At 36.8% G+C, this 25,075-nt stretch overlaps 1 protein-coding gene across 1 annotated transcript; it reads right to left on the reverse strand.

The window, feature by feature from the left end:
- Positions 1-2,327: 2,327 nt before the first annotated feature.
- LOC127445117 (reticulophagy regulator 2-like) lies at positions 2,328-23,940 on the reverse strand. The gene is made up of 9 exons (XM_051704922.1): positions 23,560-23,940; positions 22,228-22,331; positions 22,107-22,137; positions 17,247-17,376; positions 13,688-13,772; positions 12,862-12,999; positions 10,414-10,502; positions 9,962-10,097; positions 2,328-8,781 (listed from the first exon to the last, which is right to left on the reverse strand). Exons 1-9 carry the CDS (start codon positions 23,802-23,804, stop codon positions 8,057-8,059), a joined length of 1,683 nt encoding a protein of 560 aa, XP_051560882.1. The 5' UTR covers positions 23,805-23,940; the 3' UTR covers positions 2,328-8,056.
- Between the last annotated feature and the right edge of the window lie 1,135 nt (positions 23,941-25,075).

Consider the following 25,075-nt stretch of genomic DNA (forward strand, 5'->3'; position numbering starts at 1 on the left):
CCCCATAAAAAGAGATCTATAAGAGATCCGACTAACATTAAATAAACAAAATAAAGAAATATACAACACCCTGCATCATCCCACCACTCAGTCCATCCCACAACTCCAGTCCTCAGCAACCATGCACCCTGTGGAAGCAAATTAAGAAAACCAAAGTGTAGGGTAGAAAATAGAAGGAATCAGCAGGGGAAGGGGAAACAAACTTTAGGGTAAGGGGGCCCTGGGTAGCTCAGTAAGTAAAGACGCTGACTACCACACCTGGAGTCACAAGTTCGAATCCAGGGCATGCTGAATGACTCCAGTCAGGCTTCCTAAGCAACCAATTGGCCCAGTTGCTAGGCTGGGTAGAGTCACGTTGGGTTAACCTCCTCATGGTCGCTATAATGTGGTTCTCGCTCTCGGTGGGGCACGTGGCGAGTTGTGCGTGGATGCTGTGGAGAATAGCGTGAAGCCTCCACACGCACTAGGTCTGCACGGTAACACGCTCAACAAGCCACATGATAAGATGCGTGGATTGACGGTCTCGGACGCGGAGGCAACTAGGATTCGTCCTCTGCCACCCGGATTGAGGCGAGCCACTACACCACCACGAGGACTTAGAGCACATTGGGCATTCCAAATTGGGGAGAAAAGGGGAGAAAAAAAAACAAAAAAACTTGATGTTAAGAGGGCTCTTGACAAAGTGTCCGCCAACACGTTGTCAGAGCCGTTAATGTGACGTATGTCCAGTGCATAGGGTGAGAAGTAATTTAACCTCATCAAAAGCTCGCTGACAGATGTCCAAATGAACTCCATCTTAGCCTTGAGCAGGTCGGTCAAAGGGGCTACAACAGTAGAGAAGTTTTTACAAAAGTTATGATGGTAACCAACTAGGCCTGGGAAACGCATTAACTCCTTTTTTGTTGTAGAAGGAGAATGATCAATGGACTCTACCTTAGCACGTACTGTGCACACAGCTCTGCCCGACCATCTTACCAAGGTACGTTACTGTCGCACTTTGCCGAGTTCAAATCCCGGACGAGCACCCATTTGTCACGACTGGCTCATAAGCCGTGACAAAGAGGGAGACATCACGTGGGTTAAATGTTAAAAAAAAATATATAGTTATTAAAGGAAAATGTTTATATAAAATGAATTATAACACAAAACAACAGAAACCAAAAATAACACATGTCTGAATGGGGAAGAGGAGAGAGTGAAGACTGGGCAGGGCCGCTTAAATACCATGCAGCATTCACTGGCACAGGTGTATCCCATCAATATTGATGAGCCAAACGACCCCATTCACCACCAATCTGCAACACAAAATACAAACACAAAAGAAAAACCAATACGGCTTAAAAGGGGCCGTAACACATATCAAGTGCGATATTTGGGACTGTTAGCTACACTAGTGTTGGCTTCAAGTCAAGACCAACTGCCGGCTGCAAGAAATAATTTAGTGACAATACATTTACAAGAATAATAAAGGGTTTTCTTAACTTAAGGGTTTTTTTGCAACTGGGCCTTTGTCTTGATCTGAACTCAAACCCAACACTAGTGTAGATGCCCTTACAGTCCAACCAATTAAATTCGAGTCAAGTCCGAATCCAAAGGGGGCAGAGTTGGTCTTCGACCAAGTCCATAACAGCCGAGTCCAAGACCGGAAGGTGAATCTTTTTATGAATCTGAATTCAAATTTCAACTGTAAACTTAACCAAGTTGTTACATCAATATTTTAAGCTTATTTTATCCTTCACAACTACAAAAAACAGTGTAATTTTCAGGGGTGCAACTATACATTATGGTTGTAGTTGGACTCTAGACCGTACTCAAGTCTAAATCTGGACTCAAATAACCCAACACTAGCCTAGACAGAGTTTTCGCTGCATTAAACAATGTTGCAAATCCTCTGATGTCAATTGGGAAAATGCACTGGATGTAGAGGAAAAACTTTGAGAAAGGAAAGGATTTGAGAAAGTGACACTCCACCAAAAGTTGAGAACATTTCAACTGCTACAACGCAGTCTGAAGTAAATATCCGTTGACTAATTTTCAGACCCTCAAAATGGTGCTTGCTTGTTCCTATCCATCAAAATGTTCCATTGGAGCTTTCAGCCATGGGTAGATGCCCTTAAGTAGTAGACCGAAGTAAAGTCCACAACCGTGCAAGTTCACAAAATGTCACAACTTGTGCACACCCTTTTTAATCATATAATGACAAATGGGAAAACTATGGTCTCATGAACTTTGTGGGCATGTGCAAAAAAAGTCGCCAACTGGCACATCTGAGGCAAGGCCTTGCTAGACCACCAAGATTGGTCCACTTTTTGAATGAACATAAAACATTTGAAAACCAGCATATAGGTGTATATTAGAGATGTATGGAGATACAAATCAGAGTAAACAAAACCACATTCAACAATAAATTTTCATAGTTAAATGCTCTAAGTGCTTTTTTATAGATCATAAAGCAGTAACATCATGAGCAAAACACAATCACTATTACACAAACATAATTTCTCTGTAAATATTATAAAACACACTTCTCTGCTGTCTAGATCAGACGTGTAAATTTGTGGGTATATCTACAGAAGGGGCAAAATACACTCGACAGAGAAAAACTAGAAAAAAAAACACAAACCCATTCTTTGACACTGTGTCCTAACCAGGTGTGATTTGCAAAGGCAAGCTACTTAGCTACACTAAAAGCGCAACAAAACGCGACACAATCACAACCAATCAGAACATATTTTGTGTTGAATATACCACTTGTGGAGCACCATGCAGCAGAAATAGAAACCAAATGAGCTAAAAAAAAAATGTCTTGTCGCTTATCGCAGCTGGTTAGAACAGAAAAGCCAGATAAACAAAGAACATATTTTATTGCTTTATTGAGTCGTGCTTGGTTAGGACACTGTGTAAGAGCTCAATTCAACTTTTGACTTTGAAGGAATGTGCACCTGCTAACTTCCATTTTAAAATGTGTGATTTTTTTTGTTTTGTTTTGTACCAGGCCATTAAATATCATAAAATCCTATTATTATATTAATTCAGTGCCACACAAGTAGTCACTAAGACCTTTGAAATTGACATGACACATCAATATTAAATATTACAATCCAAAATATGCCCTCTTTTCACGTTACATGATAAATTCTAGAGATACCTCAAGTTGTTTACATATTGTGTACACCTTACAAATAAAATAAGGCTCAATCTATCACATAGGATTGCCCTCTAACAAGTTCTCACATCACTTCAATTTAAAAATGGGAAAATAATTCAGTCAAGCCCATGCGCAAAATCCTCTCAAACTTACAGTAGATGCAGAGTGATAGTTTAGTTCATCATTTAAAACTATTTCAGGCAATCTATGACCACATAATGTGATTATTTGTTTTATTTTTTTTTTACAATGCACTGCAAATTATTTAGCATGGCTATAAAAAAATCCAAAGGTCCTGCAAATTTTGAGCATGTGCGTACAACATTAGATCAAATGTGCATCCACTCATAATAACATATTTTACCTGAATATGAACATATGAAGGTTACGGTTAGATTCCCAATTCTTCTAATTGACGTGACAAAAAAATAAATAAATATAAATGCAAGCACTATGAATCAGGAACATTTTCTTTGGGCTAAACAGGTGTGCTTCTATTACATATTCACTTTGAGCAGAAATTCAACAAGTACTTTAAAGGTGCAATATATAAAAATGTTCATGTAATATTCACCTTTCTTTTGCCAATGAGTGAACGGCTTGTAACGCAACTTAAAAATTAGACCTTCCTGGACTTCCTAGGTTGCCTTTTAAAGCCTGTAGACTGATTTTCATATGAAGGGAGCGGGTCGCTTTTGCCGGGAAAATCCAAAGGATGTGACGTTTATGCACGCTACTGAGAGCCTTGCCTCAGACAGTAATAGCTTCTCTTCCGCTATTCAACAGCGACAACAAACTGCAACACTAGGTAACGTTATCTAAGAGATGGAATTCAGCAAACAGCCGACTCCTACACAAACTCAGAGTAAGCCAAAAAAAAACAAAAAAAAAAACATTTATCTACTGAATCCCATCTGGCTAAGCGGGAACGTGATCGTGCAAAAACTAGAGTGAACATCAGCAGGGCATTTGATTCCTGGAGGGAACTTTGTTTGGTTTTGGGGATCAAAACCGACCCTGAATAGGTATTCTTCTTATTGGACAGGTAAGCTTACATAACTGCAAAGCATGAGAAATATAGTGCCATAAGGATTGATCGGTGTAATTTTAGTTAACCTCTTGCCTGCTAACACTGACGAATTGCAAGCTACCTTGCTTCGTAACATTCAAATAATTTCAAACAATCTTCTCTTTATACTAAAAGTCAGGTAAACAGGATAAATTTAAGCAAATACGCTGGTTTCTTATTCGTAGTACAACATATGACATACAAAACATACAATAGTGCAACATAACAGTGAACTGTCTGGTATAATTCGGTAGTATGTAGCTGTATGTGTGTATCAGTATGCTATGTTAGCTGATAAGTAGCTTTAGTGTAGTCTCAAAGTTTGTAGTAACACAATCATAACCGTGTAATTTTAATTATGCTACCTCATCATCGGCATGATGCCGGTGAATCACGCTCAGCCTCTTTGTACGTTACTTCATTGTTTTGGTCGATGCTCGCTCACTTGTGTCCCTATAGAGTGTGTGCATGAGTGCGAGCACCAGCAACAGGCTGCAGTTCACTTAACGGCCACAGGTGTCATTAATAACAAGGGTTTCTGAATCTTACATACTGCACCTTTAAAGATTATATCCCCAAATGGCAACAAATATAGGTAGCTAAATCGCACAGTCCAATATTCATTATGTCAAAAGTATTTTCAGAAATTGATTTACAATTAATTGCGCAACATCTTAAACAGCCAAATTTATTAAAACTTTTTTTTAATCTCTTTTAAAATATTGTTTCCAATTCCTCCAGGTTTAGCCATCAAAATCCAACAACAGAAGTCTTGCAACTTCATTATTTATGCATTAAGTATTTAATAGTATATTATATTTCACTCTTCACTAACCAATTTTAATAAATAAGACCATCTTCATATGTTTATATTACACAATATATTAGTATAGCAATGATTACGAAAAGAAATCTCTTTGACATAATCACCATAACATGTCCCTTCACTGAGGATTTTCAGTTGCGTCCCTGCTGAAAAACAGCTTTAATCAGCCTATGGTGGTTTGCTGGTCTTAGTTTCCCAATCTGACCATCTGAGAAATGCCCAAAACCCCTCTAAAACCATCAAACTAGACCAACCTGGCAATTAAGACCAGCAAAGCACCCTAGGCCATTTCTTTCTTTCTTTTCTTTTTTTTTTTTTTTTTTAAACAAATAAAAGCTCTGGTATGGAGCTAAAACAATGACTAAAGTATTTGAATCAGAATTTTGTTAATTTAATTCTAGACATGACGATTAACAAAATGGTAGATTTTTGTATACATTTCGTATTTTATAAATCTGTATTTTTAAACAGCAGATTTGTTTTGTTTAGAAATTTTTTAAGGTAAATATTCAGATTATAAAATTACAGATTCAAATTGTCAGATTAAGAAGAAATTCAGAAATACAAATCTCTCAAATTCATATAGTTCTATCTTGGCCTAGAGCAAACCAGGTCAAAGGTCAAGCTTCCTTGTTCCACAGTGAAAGAGGTTATCACAATAGTCGAATTTAGCATTCTGGCCAATTACGGAGCTACCAGAATTCTGTGGCGCAGTCAGATGTAGTACAGGACTGTATTAAGTAATTACCAAGATAATGTTCATTTATAAATATTATTGTTTTTTGTTAGTTTTTAATGCATTAACTAATGTTACAACTTATACAACTTATATTAACATACATTATTATTATTTTTAGAAATTAATGGAGGAAAGATGGCAACGATTAATAAATGCCGTAAAATTTGTTAATTTTAGTTGGTGTTAACATCAAACTCGCCAGAGAATTCTGGTAGCACATTAGCCAATATGCTATGTTTGACTATTCTAATAGCCTTTCTTCTGTGGAACATGGAAGCTATTTTTTAGACCTAGTTCTTTCACAATCTGAATTTCTGAGATCAGAATTTGAATGTTTTTTTTTTTGTTGTTTTTTTACTTTACATTTCTTCTTAATCTAAAAATTTGAACCTGTAATCAGTGTTGGGTGTAACGCATTACAAAGTAACGCATTACTGTAATTAAATGACTTTTTCGTTGAAAATTTTCATTTTTAGTAATTTAATTACAGTCACTTATGATGTACTTGCGTTACATACTAAATACTTTCAACCATTCTGTATATAAAACAATATGGAATTGAAAATCAAAATGTAATGCCTAATGATAACATTTGTTTTCTAATTCAACGCCGCCCCAAATTCAACTGCACGCTTAAGCTCGTGCCAGTATGTTGAGAAATCACTCAAGTGAAAAGAGGTCAGAAAATATATGTGGCTGTTTTACTAAATGGAAATATCCCCATTACATTATGACAAATGTAGATAAGAAGACAAATGCAGATCCAAAGCACTTGACACGGCAACATAGATATACACTTTTGAGAGATCGTAGGGGCTGTTCAAACCGAACGTGTTTTGCACGTCTACACTGTGTTTAAAATGTTTTATGATGTAATCATGTGCTAGACGCACGTCTTTGACTGCTGTAGCACGTCTTGCTGTTTCTTTAGAGTATTGCGCAGGACTGGCGGATTTTAGACACTGTGTCAGGTTAAAATGAGCTTCAACATTTAAAAATGTACCTCGAGACACCTGCGTTCTGTTTCATTTACTGTGCTATGTTTAGCTTGTTTTTAGCGCAGGTGTCATTAAGATTCGATGTTCTGAAGAAGTTCAGGTGTCAAAGAGGACTTCATGTGACTTGCACCATTACACATGATTCCAAATGGTAAAGTTTCAGTCCAAGTTTCAGCGCGTGATAAATGGTAAGCCAATATTTTTTCCCTTCTGCCCTGGTTTGCTGAGGGGCCACTGTGCCTTGTTAAACTGTTTACAGTTACTGTACTGTGACGAATGTTGCCTACAATACTTACATAAAATACAGCCTTTTGCAACAAATGCACTTGCTTAGAGAAGAAATTATAAAGAGAGTGATCGATTTTGAGCTATTTTTTTAGATTTTATTAACCATTTAGGAACAGTTTAAGAACAGTTCAAGAATAATTTATTTGATGTTATAGTATTTATTTGAAAAAATTTAAATAATAATTTGAAGTCTACCTTTTATTGTCCATCTGGTCAAAGTTCATATGGGTTTTAGAAAAGTAATTAGGTATGAGTAATTTAATTACTGTTCAGACAGAGTAATTAGTACAGTAATCTAATAAAGTAGAAGATGTAATTAGTAATTAATTACACTTTTGGAGTAATTTAAACAACACTGCCTGTAATTTTATAATCTGAATATTTACATCTAATTCCACATCAAAAAACAAACAACAACAACAACAAAAAATCTTAACCCTACCCCTAAATCTTCCATTTTGTTCATTGTCACATGTCTAGAAAATTCAGATTAAAATACTTTTGTCATTGTTCTAGCTCCATACTCAGTTGGCTTGTTCCCATGATGCATCAAGCTTAAAGCAAAAGGACTATGGTCAGTGTGGGTCAGTATACATTTAAAACTTGTCAGTCTATTTTGTCAGTCTATTTTTAAACTAACAGTTCATCCAAAAGCAAATCATCCATGTCTGGAACAATACGAGGATGTGTAAATAATGACAGAATTTTCATTTCTGGGTGAACTATCCCTTTATATCGGTTCTGAAATCTGAATGGCTTGATTTGTTTTTGTTGGTTTGAGGCTGAATGGGATTTAGTTCTCTAAAAAATTTTGCGAGATATAACATTCATCTGCTTGAGAAACAAAAGCCCGCCAATCACAGTGATCTCAATCTTGAAAACAAAATAAAGGCATAGTTGACCGTAACGTTCCCTTTCACAAAGCATGTGTCAGTATATGGGATCTAGATGGACTATAAATAAAAAGAACAGTTTCGGTGGTGAGAAGCTAGGAATCCTGTTGATTTGCATGCTGCTGACTGCTTGTGGGCGTGTCTGCTGAGGTCCCACCCACTTCCTGTCCCTCAACTCCAAGGCCCAGCCCTTCATCCATCTGTTCCAGTTCGCTTTCGTCCAGAAGTTCAAAGTCCTCTTCTTCTGCAGGTACGAGTGTGACATCGGGCTGCTCCTCTGTGCTTGCTTCGGTGACGTCAACTTCCTCTTCCTCTATGCCGGCAGACGGCGACTCAAGGGTCGATTCCATTGGGCATGGAGGCGTCTCGGTGGGAAGAAATGAGGCCACGGAGGATCCCTCGCTGGCTTCTGTGGACCGCAATAGGGCTGAGAGAGTGTTCTGTACTACCGTAGAGATGGCTGTGCTCACTATCTCCTCGCTAAGGGCTTCCAGTGTCCTTGCAGGTCTCGAGACGTCCTCAGCCAATCCCCTTCCTTTGTTCTCAGAACCAAGAACGCTTTGGTCTGCCTTAGTTGCTTGTCCGTTTCCATTGAAGTGTGTGTTGACAAAGTGGAGCGGAGATGCTAAGTGTTGGATAAGGAGGCTGGCAGGGGACTGGGGTTCTTCCAGGGTACCTGCCTGGTCAGACCCTAGAACGCCCAGAGGGAAATGGAACAGACCTGGTTCGATAGAGGGCAGCTCATCCACCGACGGAAACTCAGCTAGGTCCCTACTGAACGATTCCTCAGGTTCACTGTGCACACTTTGCTGATCCAAGTCTGTTAAAGAGAGGGAGGAAAAAAAAAGTTAAGCTGTGTTTTTGAACAGATTTTATTTATATTGAGCTTCAATCATGACAAATTAGCAGAAAATGTTTTTGTGTAAATTGTTCATCAAATCATTCTCTCGCAAATTGTCACTGAATTAAAATGCAACAGTAATTTTTTGTGAATTAGATGCATAATGAAATTAGTTTATTAAACTATGTACACAGAAATTCAAATTTGTGCAAGCATGGTTTGATGAATAATTTACACAGTTATACAAATTTATACAAGAATAGTTTTGTGAACGATTTGTACTAATTTGAATTTGCAGAAATGTCTTACAAACGAATTACATAGAAATTCGAATTTGTGAAAACATGGTTTGATGAATAATTTACTCAAAAATTTAAATTTACCTTAGAATGGATCTGTGAATGATTTACACTAATCTGAATTTGCAAGAAATTATTATGAACCATTTACACAAATTAAAATGTATACAAGCATGGTTTGATGAATTACATTTACGCGAGAATGGATCTGTGAATGATTTGCACAAATTCGAATTTGTACGAAAATTTGACGACCAATTTACACAGAAGTTTGAATTTGTGCAAGCATAGTTTAATGAGTAATTTTCACAAACATTTAAATTTATGTGAAAATGGTTTTGTAAATGACTGCACTAATTTGAATTTGCACAAATGTTTAACAAATAATTTACACAATTTTATTTTATATAAGAATGGATCTGTGAATAATTTACACATTTGAATTCGTAAGAATATTTGTAATGATTTTCCCAGAAATTTTAATGTGTGCAAGCAAGGTTTGATTAACAATTTATGCAGAAATTCAAAATTATATAATGTTTTTTGTGAATTATTTGCACAAATTAGAATTTGTACGAATATTTTTAATGATTTGCACCAAAATATGAATGTGTGCAAATAAGGTTTGACGAATAATTTAGGCAGAAATTCAAAATTATATAATGTTTTTTTTTTTTTTTGGTGAATTATTTGCACAAATTCAAATTTTTTATGTTAAATGAACAATTTTCACAGAAATCAGAATTTGTGCAAGCATGGTTTGAATTATAATTTACAATTTACAATGAAACTTGAACATAAAGTATAAAAATGTATTCAAAACATACAACAAATAAAGTGAGGTTTAGGATTTTATGTACCTTCAGAAACATCAGTGAGCTGTGGTGTGGTGGCTCTAGACACTGAGAATCCTCCACTCTCCAGTATAGACGCCTCTTCATCAGAGAGCTCAGAGTCTGTGATGGCCATCGCCAGAGCCGTAGTCTTCACATCAACCTGCTCCAAGAAAAGAACAAATCAGTGGCCAGAATTACAGTCATTAACCAATCAAAACAGACCAAGAATGGTATTTTAAGGCAAGCTAATATTTCAGAAACGTCTATGACAGAAAGCCCAATTGCATTTAATGTCATTAATAAACTTGTAGGGATTTTTGGTGCAAGAAAACCTTAAATAACTTTCCAAGAGGACTTCAGGGAGACAAATATAAAATGCTACAAAGTAGAATATGGACCCTTTTAGACTGAATATGGTGTTATGGTTGGACTCCTCACAGACACTAAATTACGCCCTTAAATCAGAGGATACTCACAGTGGGGGCGAAACAGGACAACTCCTCCTCACTCTCACTCTCTGTCTCTGCTCTCGGCTCATCACCCTCCTCCTGCTCCTTCTTCAGCTCTGTACACACACACACACACACACACACACACACACACACACACACACACACACACACACACACACGTTGGTGAGGTTATCCTTATGACTCTCCATAGACATAATGATTTTTATACTGTATGAACTATAGATTCTATCCCCTAAACCTACCCCTAAACCTAACCCTCACAAAAAACTTTCTGCATTTTTACATTTTCAAAAAAAAAACATTTAGTATGTTTAAGTGATTTGAATTATGGGGACACTAGAAATGTCCTCAAACCACATTTATAGCATAATACCCTTGTAATTACCAGTTTGTAACCTAAAAAAATGTCCTCGTAAACCACCCAAACACCCCCTTTTCCTGAGTACAGTCTGACAGGAAATGACAGAGTAAAAAACTTCTGTGCAAAGACCCCATAACTGTGACATACTAGCAGTAGGGACGCAGGATACAGTAGACAGTATTGTGGCCTTATTGGTATCGACCAATATATACTGGAAACAGATCATATGTGAATATTATCCTGTACATAATAATTATTTTTTATTACAATGTTTGATTCTCCTTTTTTGTAACACTGGCAAAACATATCGGACATAACAGATAGCATTTGCCATCATATTGGTAATTGGTCATTAGGGGTGGAAAAATGTATTGCGGTGCATCAATCTATCAAAGACATTTTGATGCATTGATTATGAAATGTAAGAATTGATTATCATTATATATTAATACCCAATGTGTCCGTCTCATATTACATGAAACTTTTTTTTTTTTTCTCCCAATTTGGAATGCCCAGTTCCCAATGTGCTTTTAAGTCCTCATGGTGGTGTAGTGATTCGCCTCAGTCCGGGTGGCGGAGGACGAATCCCAGTTGCCTCTGCGTCTGAGATCGTCAACCCGCGCATCTTATCACGTGGCTTGTTGAGCGCGTTGCCACGGAGACATAGCACGTGTGGAGGCTTCACGCCACCCACCGCGGCAACCACGCCCAACTCACCACGTGCCCCACCAAGAACGAACCACATTATAGCGATCACAAGGAGGTTACCCCATGTGACTCTACCCTCCCTAGCAACCTGGCCAATTTGGTTGCTTAGGAGACCTGGCTGGAGTCACTCAGCACGCCCTGGGATTCGAACTAGCGAACCCCAGGGGTGGTAGCCAGCGTCTTAGCCACTGAGCCACCCAGGCCCCTACATGAACCTTCTTGCAACAGACAAACAGCGGAGCACGCAAGTTTAAAGGAAAAGAAAGTGCACTTTCAAATTTGTATGCAGCCAAGTTTGCCCCACAAACCTACATAGGATCGGATGGATGGATGGATGGATGCTGCCGAGTTTGGCTTTGTGTCATTCAAAACTGTTATTGCCTTCTACACCGATTACAATATATTATGTTAATACTGCTTTTGTATCTCCATAAAATGTGTAATTTCTCCATAAAACAGTTTAATCACGAATAGAACTTGGCTTAAGTAAATGTGACTGGTGGGCACACATTGGCTGTGAAGGAAAACACTCACTCGTTAATTCATTCTCTTTAGTGAATGCTACAGAATTGGGAGTGATTTCAGACTGTTCTGAAGGGAACTAACCAGTTGATTACAGTCACCTGTGATTGGTCAATGACACGCAGCAGCCGCGAAAAGATCAAACATTTTTATCTTTCACAGTATGTGCCGCAAGTCCTGCATGACAATGCGATTGCATTCTCGTAAACAGGCTTGACAAGCGGAGGCGTCTCCGTTTAGCCACCTGGCACCGCTTTCCCTATCCCAAAAAAAATTGGGAACTCACAGTTACCACATATCCTGTGTTACCGCCTTTACATGCTACGTATAGACAGTAGCATATAGCATTTTCATGCTATGACCCTGCTCGATTAAAACCTGGATCGTATCTGCCAGCACATGACATTCCATCTGTAATTACTGGTTTCAGATTTCAGATTCCACGATGCATCGCGATGAATCGTAATCGTTAGGTAGAGAATCGTAATCGAATCTAATCGTTGTCAAAGCGAATTCTCACACCCCTATTGGCCATTAAATAAAACTGAGTGAAAATTGTATAGAGTAGGTGGCAATATAGGTGAATTTTTTGGCTAAACCATGTTTGGGTAGATGCTTTTCTTAGTTTTCATATAAACTGACATTTTGGCTGAAAAATTTACAGTACAGCTAGTTTAGTGTGAACAGCTAGTTTAATTGTTAAAAAAAACAGTATAATCTACTGAATTTAATATTGCTTATCAGCCAGAATTTCTATAATAGTGCTTCCCTAGTCCACCAGATCAAAAGACCGAAAAGGATTAAACTTAATTTATTGAACTTTGAAGGACAAGTAATAAAATTAAAGTAATCCCGCTCACTTTTTTTGTCATATTTTCGGCGCTGTGTGTCTCCCTTCATGCTGTAGTCCAGTTTCATCAGAATGGGCTCCAGTCCGGTGTACATTTTCTGGATCAGCTCATGATAAACCACCAACGGCCACAGCAACATACTCAATACTGAACACAGCACCAGAAAAAAACACTATTCACTTCTAGCCACCAAGAGAATCACTATGACAAGAATCTTCAATCCCCCCCAAAATTAAGATGTGAATATAAACGGTTACTACTTTCACAATTTCCAACAATTGTTTGAGTTGTTGTGGTATGCAGACCTGAGTATCATTCAGAATCAGAATGAGCTTTATTGGCAAGAATGCTTACACATACATGGAATCTTTCTTGGTGACAGAAGCTTCCAGTGCACAAACAATATAGCAACAAGACAGAGATAACAAAAATTAAATAAATAAATAAATAAAAAGCCAATAGAAAACATAGGTATATATAGAAATACACAATAAGACAAAAAAACAAAAAAAAATTTATATATACACGTATGTACACATACAAATCTGTTATATACAGTGCAAGGGAATGTAATGCACTTTTAAATGAGACTCTTGGGTAGCAAATTTTTTTTTAACCCATCCGAACAGCCATGCTGAGGACATCTCTCAAGAGTTAATATAAAAAATTGATCTGCTATTTTGCTTATTTAATATATAGCAGTGCAATATAAACAAAGTGTGGCATAAGTGCAGATGTGGACTTGATAAGTAGTAATTCAAATAACTATTCTAAAAAGCAGTGTGTGTGTGTGTATATGGAAATAAACAAGCAGGGAAATGTTAATATTTCTCACATATAATGTAGGAGATCATAATCCCAGGAATGTAATGTCCAACCATAGCCAATATGAAACATCCTGAACACATCATAATGCAGAACTGAAGAGGAGACAGGGAGAAAGATTATTAGCATATTATAGACTTTCTGGGCATATATTTTGTCAAACACTTTTCTTCCAAAAAACCAAATATAATTATGTTGGCTTGACAAGCAAACATACTGTTATTCTACAAACATTCTTTAGGGTTTTTTCAAAATCCCTAAGCCGAGACCAACATTTCTAACTAAGTCCTCCTAGAGCTTTCAAACTACTAGGAATGTGCCACGGTAGTTGACTAATCGACCGGTCGTCCAACAACTGACTAGTCGATTAGTGGGGTCAACTTCAAACGTTAATATTGTTACTGGTGGTGGTTTTAATGGGAGACAATTCTCAAATGAATTGAGAGATGCAACTTCTTACCTGTATTAAAGGGATACCAAAAATAAAAATTATCATCATTTACTCACCCTCATGCCCTCCCAAATGTGTACGACTTTCTTTCTTCAGTTGAACACAAACAAAGAGTTTTTGAAGAATATGTCAGCTCTGTTGGTCCATACAATGCAAGTGAATGGTGATCAGACCATTGTAGCTCCAAAGTATCACATAAAGGAAACATAAAAGTAATCCATATGACTCCAGTGGTTAAATCCATATCTTATATCTTATTATATAACAGGTGCTGAGTGAAAAACAGATAAAAATTGAAGTCCTTTTTTTTACTCTAAATCTCCACTTTCACTTTCACATCTGAAAGTCACATGTGGTGCCCAGGGTCGGACTGGCCATCGGGAGAACCGGGACTTTTCCCGTTATGCAGAACGGGCCACAAAACGGCACGCAATATGCCGAAGGGGGCAGTGACATCCCCCCCAAACAACTTTTGGGACAGATTTCCCTCTCCCCCCCACCCTGCTCAACAACTATTGGGCCAGTTTCTATACAAAATCCCTGGCCAATTTCTCTTCCCAGTCCGCCCCTGGTGGTGCCTGTTTAGTTTCACTTTCACATCTGAAAGAGAAAGTTAAAGTGGAGATTTAAAGTAAAAAAGGACTAAAATATTGTTGTTTGTTTCTCACCCACACCTATTATATTGCTTCTGAAGATATGGATTTAAACACTGGCATCTTATGGATTACTTTATGTTTCCATGTTTCCTTTATGTGATTTTTGGAGCTACAAAAGGACAGATCACCATTCAAAGCATTGTATGAACCTACAGAGTGGAGATATTTTTCTAAAAATGTTGGCTTGTGATCTGCTGAAGAAATTCATACACATCTGGGAAGACATCAGGGTGAGTAAATGATAAGAGAATTTTATTTTTTTGGGTGAACTATCCCTTTAAAGGAGCTTCAGATGTCTGTGCTTCTCAGAAGTATCCCTGCATACTGATATCAGACACACTGTGTAGTACTTGTGTATGTATCCTCTTTTCTCAATTTTCCAATTGGACAGTTATTTCCTTTTAAAGTCTCTTGTAACCGGCAAAGTTTAAACTCTTGTTTTAGTGCAGCAGTTGATTGACTGGTGAGGGGTGGTGCTTCACTGCTGTCTGGGACGCATCAGGGCGGATTAGCGTTCACACCTCAAATGCAATGTGGTCATGTGGTTTTCGTGATCTGATCACAAAACATTTTAGACACCGTTGAGACCTGTATTTATCGCTGACCACGTGATTGGATCACCTGAAAAGAATCTTAATAAAGTGCATTGAAGCACGTCATTTTGCGTTCAGGATGCGCAAAAGCGATTTTGAATCACTCTGCACTGGAGCCTTTCTTATTTCTTACTTTGATAGTTTTGTGCATTAAGATGTTATAGTTATTTAGCCTCTATTTTTTGTTGAATATCCGTTAGTAAGCATGTTGAAGTGGTGCACATAGCATCCGTAAATCCCTCTGAAAATTGTCTTATTTGGGTCACGCCAGTGGCGCCTGCAGCTGTACGGCCGTACGCACTGTGCATACCATGAGCGCTCCGACTGACCTGAGAAATATTTACTCTCAGAATATTTCACCAATCATGAAATGTTTCCCGTATTTCTGTTGGCTGTTTAAAAGAAATAGTAATGAATGAATAATTCTTTTGAGTCGGTTCTTCTCAGTGAATTGGCCAAACAGACATGCAAAACGGTCTGAATTGATTTGTGATTCAGAACAATTCGTTCAGACCACTCTCTCACTGAATCATTTGGATCGGTTTCTCACACAGTAAAACAGTATCGGGATATTTATGAATACAGAGAACAAACAGCGCTGGATACAGTGGAAATGTACCAACAATCAACTGAAACAAATGTCTGTCTTTTTGAGAGGTAACTTTGAGAATCTTCAGCTAGTGCTGCGTCATGTGAACAAGGGGCTGTTCAAACTGAACGTGTTTTTCAATAGTTTTCCATGTAAACATTCGCTAGATGGATGTCTTTTGACAACTGCGTTATGTTTCACTGTGTTTTTAGCATTTCTCACAGGAGCGCTGCATTTTTAGATGCTGTCAAGTTAAAAAGAACTTCTTCAACTGATAAAAATGCATCTTGAGACACCTGCGTTCTGCTCTATTCATTATGGTGCATTTTGCTTCTTTAGCGTGAAAACGCATCTGTCTGAATGGTTACTGGAAGAAATGCTTTAGCCAATAGTTATATGAATGCTACTCATACCCAAGAAAATAACACAAATGCTTCTCAAAGTCACCAGAATTAAATGGTTTGGTGTTGTTTTTTGCAACAATGCCCCCGGACCCCCCTAGATATAAGGTTTACTTGGGAGATTTCTGTGTGTACCCTCAGATTAAATTCTACAGGCGTCCCTGTGTCACACGAACATAACGGAGCCTAATTATGCATTATTATCCATAACACTGACTAGTCAACTAGTCGTTCAAACAACCGACCGACTAGTCGATTATGAAAATGGGTAGTTTTGCACATCCCTACTGACTACATCCACCAGACTTGGCACAGACCTTCAGACTGTTCTGAAATAGTGGGCTATGTCTTTTCTAACTGATCGGACTTACGGTTTTCACACAGCGGACAATCAATAATCTGAAAATCCCCATAGACTTACGGAACATTAAAGACATTTTGAAAGTGGCCAACGGAATGTTCATTAATTCAAACTCCAACTGTCAAAATTTGAATGTAAACAAACCCATGTAAGGCCTTTGATCTGCTTTAAGTATCTTTCTCTTTTGCTTTATCTACCTGATAGTTTATCCGACTATCCATGTGACAGTCTGATTGACTAACTAGCTGGCTGTTTGTCTTACTGTAGTGTCCTTTGAACTTATTATATTACAAACTTATCTGCAAAATTATAAATGATTATGAATATGGTATTAATTCAGTGCCATGGCATATATCAAAGTAACATGGTATTACCAACTGATACATCACTGTACCATGGTTCCACCTCAGTACTTTTTTGTAGGCGAATCAAAGTACAGCCAACATTTATTAAAAACTGGTCATTTTGAATCCCATTTTAAATGGTTTTGGTTCGAGAACAGATCTCAGATCTCGTACCTTTCCATGATTCTGCAGTTTGTATTGAAGCATTTCCTGGATACAGAGGATGAAGGTGAGATAACTTTCTGCAAGATGATGGCTGAGCTCATCGACGCTTAGCAGACGTGGCTGCTCCGTTATGGTTTCTCTGTAAAAGGATAAACATTCCTTTTCACAATTAGAACACCAAGAAATATAATAGGAATACACAGCGGTCCTAGTTACTGAAAATGAAGGATCATAAAACTAAACTTGAAATGAAATCCAACTGTATAGACTGTATGGTTTGCTAATTACCTCAGAAAACAATTATGTACAATTATGCCATTCCTTGTAAAAAAAATAAAAAAAAATAAAATGAAACCGTTTACAATAATTCATTTACAACAGAAGTCTATGGAGCAAGACCTTTCGGATGGTTTTAAAGCAGAAATGCGTATGTTTGTAAAAGTGCTTATATTAATTAATAATAAAAGAGTTATTTGAGATGTAAAGTTGACTTAATTGTCCTTTTAGTGGTGAGACTAGTCCCTTTCTGGTATCCTTGCATGCACCATATGAATGCTACAGGGTTTACTGCCTTTATATGGTCTTGACATGATTTGGAAAACAAAATGCATATAACTTTGCACTGACAAGGATTGTAAATAATGTTGGCACATTAGTGTCATTAACACGTGTAATTACTGAATCTTCCCTTGTTCATATTACTCAAAAAATGTGTATAGCCAAGTAAACTTAATTTAACTGAGTTGTTTCAATGAAAAAGTTTATTTTCATCGATTTGTGTTGGGACAACATGAATATTTTATTTTTATTTTTTTTGGTTTACTAAAACTGGGCAGGGGATTTCTAGTTTCCAGCATGTTGTGCATGGGACTCGATAGAGAGTAAATGTTAAAATTAAGTGTTATTTTATATGTTTTTGTGCAAAGTGGATTCTTGTTAGTGTTTAATGTTTTGTTATGTTAAGATTTATAAGTTTTTTCTGTTATTTGGGAGTTTTGGGGGTTTTCATTACGGTGAAGAGTTGAGTTTAAGCTTATGATGAGGACAGGAATGTTTGATGCATGATATTTGATGCTCTCTCTATTAAGCAGCTGCTGTGCTAACCATAGCATAGTTACCAAGCTGCTCTCTGTAGTGCTGCCATCCAGCATGTTTTTATCATGCTACTATTTACTGTCACTAGCTAGTATAAAAATAAATAAAATATTAATTTACGTTACTTTGACATTCCTCATTTTGTTTTACCAATTTAATTCTATTAGGTTCCCTCTACAAGAAGTATTTGAGTTGAGATTATATAGTAATTTTAATACAAGAAAGCTAATTTCAAACATCTGGAACTTCAGCCAAAGAGTTATTTTTTTGAGTGCAAGTTGAAATTAGTTTATGTGGTAATTGAGTTCAAAATATGGAGGTTATGGGGTAATGACTCCACAAGGTATTTAACCCTCTTAGACCATTTCAAGGACTATTCGTCGGTTTAAGGAAGAGGTGTCTTTGTCCCTTGAACATTTCTGGCTTGTTGTCATACTCATTCAAAACAACAGCGGGAGGCGCTTTATTCTTAGTGACTTTAACAAGATTAACATTGCTGATGTAAACACGATTGTCATAAAATGTAATTATTAAAATGTGGACTGTGTTGTTCCGTGGCTGGATGCTCCCTGGATGCCTGGAACTAATGGAAATTGAAGTGTTAAAATCTCTGAAAAAGCAACCACAAATGGACGCATGGACCGCTGTAGTGAAGCGAGACTGCTGGATACATGCTGTACTAACAACTGTAACACACATATTATCTCTTTGGTGAACAAAATGTATGCCAACTAATTGTAAGTTTGACAGGTAGCGCTCTAAAAGTGACTATAGATCACTCCCATTATGATGAATGAAGCTGCTCAAGTCATTACTACCCTAAAACCCTTAATGAGTTGACTCCACTCAACTGATTGAGTAAACTCATTCCCTCGGCTGAATTGAGTAATGGCGTCTTCAAAACTTGTGTACTCAAGTTCACTTAACATGGTGTTCATATAGAATGAACTTAACTATTTATGTTATGGTAACTAGATCCAAGTAGACTTAACTCAGATTTGCTTTTTCTCCCCAATTTGGAATACCCAATTCCCAATGCGCTCTAGGTCCTAGTGGTGATGTAGTGACATGAATCTCAGTTGCCTCCGCATGTGAGACCGTCAATTCGCGCACCTTATCATGTGGCTTGTTGAGCACGTAAACACAGAGACCTAGCACATGTGGAGGCTTCACGCTATTCTCCACGGCATCCACACACAACTCACCACATGGCCCACCAAGAGCGAGAACCACATTATGGTGACCACGAGGAGGTTAATCCAATGTGACCGTAGCAACCGGGATAATTGGTTGCTTAGGAAGCTGACTGGAGTCACTCAGCACGCCCTGGAATCTGGATTCGAACTTGCGACTCCAGGTGTGGTAGTCAGTATCTTTGTTTGCTGAGCTACCCAGGCCCCCCTCAGATTTGATTTTTAAATGTTGTTGTTTCAACTTAATTTAAATTGAATGAACTCAAAATAAGGTCATACAATAACACAGCTTAAATAAAGAGGATTATAACTGATTCTAGGTCATTCATTAATTAAAATTATTTCCCCACAGAAATGCATATATACCTTTAATTCAGTTGCAAATGCACAAGGAGAACTGAGATAGTGTTAACAGGTTCCAACTTGACCAAAGGGGAAACAGATCACCCACAATGGTGGCTTCACATGAAACAATTATTTTCAACAAAACAACATAAATAACACTACAAAAGAGCTAAAATATCTATGAATTCTTAATAACAACTATTTAAAATTCCTTACAGTGTATCTTTGACCACGCATACATAAGTACTTCAAGCTCAAGGCATTGTGGGTATTCCCCATAGCCTCAATCGTTTGAGTTATTAACACTTAAAATCTTAAGTCTATGAATTTTTAAGAAAAATAAGTTCAAGGAACATAGATATTTGAGTTATGAGCCCAAAAGTTGACATTTCAAGTAATGTTTAATTAAGACAACTTGATTTTTCCAGTAACAACATTAGGGTTCACAGTGTATAACAATTAGTCATTTAACAGGCGCTTTTATCCAAAACAACTTGTCCTTACCTTGTCCGAAGGTCGTGCAGAGAGCTTCATTGAACAGTTTCATTGATTATAATAGGAGCAATCCAATATTTCCAATCTTTCCACTAAGGAAATAATTGTGAACATCTAAACTGCAATACAATTTCATCACCTCTCGTGTAGACGCACAGTTTCAACAACACGTCTGGATAAGTCACTTCAGGTAAACGTATTTATGTTCTTTGAGAAAACATGTTAATTCTGAGCCTAATTTAAAGGATCCGGTAATGATACCGAAAGTGCTCCAAGGCCAGTAGTGTTCTAATTCCTTTGTTATTGTTTGCCTTGTCTTAGGGTCATTTTTGACCCAGGACAGGTAAAGAACACATTACAAATACCGAATATTTCTTGGTACTAGAACCAAACGTTGTGAATTTGTCAAGACCAACTAAACAAACAAAATAAAAAAAGATTTTTCATCTATAATTGAAAAATAACAACTTAAAATAAACATTTCTGTCCATGGTCTTAACGGGTCAATTTTAACCCATATGGGAAGAACCAGTTGTGACCTTTCACCTTTAGGATTTTTGGATGTTATACAGCTTTAAATCGTTTTTGTACATCAATGAATCAAATCTGACCTAAAAATATTACACATTTTCTCAAATTTAGCCCCTAGCCCCATACTGTACTCTAGCTCCCCCACCTGCTCAACTGAGTACTGCATCTTTCCCACAAGTTGTATTCTGTCCTCTCAAAAAGGGTTTGTGCACACGCACGATCACACACACACACAAATACAAACACAAACACACACACACACACACACAAACACAAACACACACACACACACACACACACAGAGAGAGAGAGAGAGTGAGAGAGAGAGTGAGAGTGAGTGAGTACTTTTTTACAGTTTTGAACAGGTAATATGTAATAAATAAGTTTACTAACATGATTTTCTATGATGGGGTACAATGGGTCTAAAGGCCCCCCAATAGTAAAAGACCAGTTGAATATAATTTTCTCCTAAAACATTAGATGGCAGAAAGAACTATTAGGGCAGCTTCCAAAACCCCTGTAACACTGCTTGAAACAATTGTCTGAAATTAGTGGGAAGGAAAGGATTTGTTGCAATGGGCATGCAAAGTTGGCCCCTTTTTGACTGCTGGAAAAGGAAATAGACATTAATTTGTGAAATAGGCATGTATTAAAATTGTAACTCTAAAATATACACTATTGATAAACATTTTTATAATCTAGTTAAGATATAAAGTGCCTAAAAATGTTTACTTTTTTTTTTTTAACTTTTTTTATTCATCTTTATGAATTGTTACTCCATTAATATTCAGTGTATACAGTATAAAATTATAGGGAAAAAGTACAATTAATTTCTATATATTTATTTCCCTTATGATTATACACTTTGGGACCACAATAAAACAGATTTTCATTAAGGGGGTCTTTAGTGCCGTTGTTAACTAATCAAGAATTTATGCATTTTTAATAGTTTTCAATACGGGTCAAAAATTACCCAAAGTACAAAAGGAGGGCGCAGTTCCTTAAAACAATAGGAGGATTAAGTTGCATTACTACAACAGATTATATTCTAACATGAATGAAATAGTTTTCTGTCAACATAGGCAATGGGAAACATTTACACATCACACACAAATATGAATTTATAAGAATGCACTGTACTCTATAGTAGAAGAACAGACAGATATTATGCACTAGTGCTGTTGGGACATGTAATTCACACAATACATACCGTTCAATCACAGCTGCCTCAGGATGCCACACTGTAGAAAATAAAGGGGCAAACGGTGAGTATACAAAAATAACATTTTTGGGTGAACTATCCATTTAAGTAGAGAGTGTCCATGCATTACCGGTGATCTGAGGCAATTTGTCTTTCCATCTCTCCAGCAGAGTCAGTCCAATGAGAGACACACTTAGGAGGAACATGGGTCTTAAAGGCGTGGACGACAGGAGCCTGAAACACAACCATTAAAGGAATGGTACACCCAAAAATGAAAATTCTCTCATCATTTACTCACACTTATGCCATCCCAGATGTGTAGGACTTACTTTCTTCTGCAGAACACAAATGAAGATTTTTAGAAGAATATTTCATACACATCTGGATGGCATAAGGGTGAGTAAATGATGAGAAACTATTCCTTTAACTGTGTATGGATGACTCCTCATTAAAGCAATGCAACTTTGGTTTCTATAAAACAAAACTATGATATTTGCTATGATAAATAGTAGCCAAAACACATTCAAATACTTTACTTACCATAATAATAAATAGAAACAGACCCCCCTAATTACTTATAATTTAAACTAAATTATTTATAAGATTATTTTGAACTGATAAAGTCTAAAATCTTATAATAACAAACATTCCCATGTTCTAAACAATAATATTTTGTAACTAATATAAATTAGCCCTACAAAAAAGTATTTTAATAAACAGTATACCATGGTAGCCTACTGAAAGAATACTATATTCATGCTATGTGGAATTCCATGGTACTTTAATGAATATTATATTAATACCCTCATGAAATTCTCTAAAAGCACAGTAATACAATAGTATTTTGATATCTACCATGGTACTGCATGCAGGGCTGTAGCTAGTGGGGTGAAAGGTGGTAATGATTCTAGGGGCCCAAAGGAACAGGGAGGCCCACAACAAATTCAAAAATGTATTATTTTAATAGGAAAGGGGCCCAGAGCAATAAATATACAGTCAGGGGGCCCAGAATTCCCTGCTACAGCTCTGACTGCATGACTGTTATATTCATAATATACAATATTATATGGTAATCCAAGGTACTTCAAACAATAAAATCGTATTATAGACATAGTGGCATTATCAGAGTACCAAGTAAAAAAGAAACATGGTAATAGAATACTTTGCAATATACCATGGTATTGTATGATTACCATATTCATATACCATGGTATTTACAAGGTACCCCAAAGTAGTTTAAAGACTACCACGTATTACATCGTTGTAGTGGCCAAAAACATAGTAATACCATGCTACTTTTTAATAAGTGTAGCGTTGCTGGCATGAACCAACACTGGAGAACTTCGACCTGAACTAACTACTAACCGTCAGATTAACATGTTTACTAACTATACAGCTGGATTAAGACTGTCACTTCAACGTGAACAGGCTTTACTCTCGCTGCACCTGAGGCGACTCTCACCAGAACACCGTGTTGAGCAAGAGCGCCGCGATGATGCTGTGCAGCGGCCTCTCCCACACCAGCAGCCGCTGAGCCGAGATCACCGCGGGCTCGTACTGAGACAGCCAGCCACGCAGACGCTCCCGCAGCCGCCGCAGCTCGGGCTCATCTTCCCCGCTGACGGGCGTGGGGAACCAGGCCTCGAGACCCACAGATGAAGAGCACGCAGAGGGCCGTCTGCCAGACTCCTCATCGCCGCTCGCCATTTTCACTTGTCCACTTTTGTTTGTTGTGCGTTTGTTGATCACGGTGTTTGCTTTTAGGTGAGGCTCGTCATGGATTATTAGAAAAAACAGAAACACTGAGTGTATCTTACAGGCTCAAACGGTGTCACATGTTCAGTGTTTACTGCGCCCATGAGTGACATCTGCTGGCTGCAACACATGCATAGAAATAGACGTTTTACTTTTTTTTTTCTTTTTTTTTTATTAAATTAATTTTATTCTGTTGTGTTTTATTAGGAAAAAGTATTATAATACTATTAAAAGTTTAATTGAAATTATAGCATATAAATATTTTTTATTACATTTTTAGTAATATTGCATAGAAATAGAATAAGTAGATTGAACGGCATATAGCCTGAAACATGGGCTGCAACCCATGCATAGAAATAAACATTTTACATTTTTAAAAATTTTTTTTTTTTTAAGAAATGTATTTGGTCCTATTGTGTTTTATTAGAAAAATATTCTTATTAAAATATTTCTTTAAAATGATTTATCTTGAATTGAAATAGAAATGTTCTTTGTTATTTTGCATAGGAATATAATATATTTGAATTTTCTATATTATTTTTATTTGCATAGAACTAGAATAAGTAGACTGAATAACAATTAGTATGAAACGTGACTTGCAACACATCCATAGAAATTTTATAAAATTTTATTTTATTTTAAAGATTATATATTATTTACAATTGTACACAATCGACAAACGTGTAATAAATACATTTTATTTAGCATATATATATATCACACACACACACACACACACACACACAAACATACAGTACATGTAACAGACGTGTACAGAATGACAATTAGCATGAAACGTGCTGCAACAAGTGCACAGGAATATCATTTTTTAAATTGAAAATTATTTATTTATACTTGAAATAGAGGTTTATTTTATATTTATTAGCACAGCAATACAATTTATTTTACTATATTTATTCTGTACAGAAACAGAACAGGCCTAAGCAGGTAGAATGGAAATCAGTATGAAACACTTCAACAGATCCTTAGAAACAGACATAACTTTATTTAAATAATTTATTTCGCATTGAAATAGAATAAGCAGGTGGATTGGCAATTATCATAAAATATGGATTTATAAAATCAGGATCTGATGAGTCTACTGCATAATAATTTCTCTTTTCAACTCTTCACTGTATATTTCAATAAATGCATATTTAATGTTCAGTAGTCTATAATATTTTCCAATATTTTCCTCTGCTGAAATGCCATCGATGATGTTG

Source organism: Myxocyprinus asiaticus, chromosome 8 (assembly GCF_019703515.2).
Source record: "Myxocyprinus asiaticus isolate MX2 ecotype Aquarium Trade chromosome 8, UBuf_Myxa_2, whole genome shotgun sequence".
NCBI lineage: Eukaryota > Metazoa > Chordata > Actinopteri > Cypriniformes > Catostomidae > Myxocyprinus > Myxocyprinus asiaticus.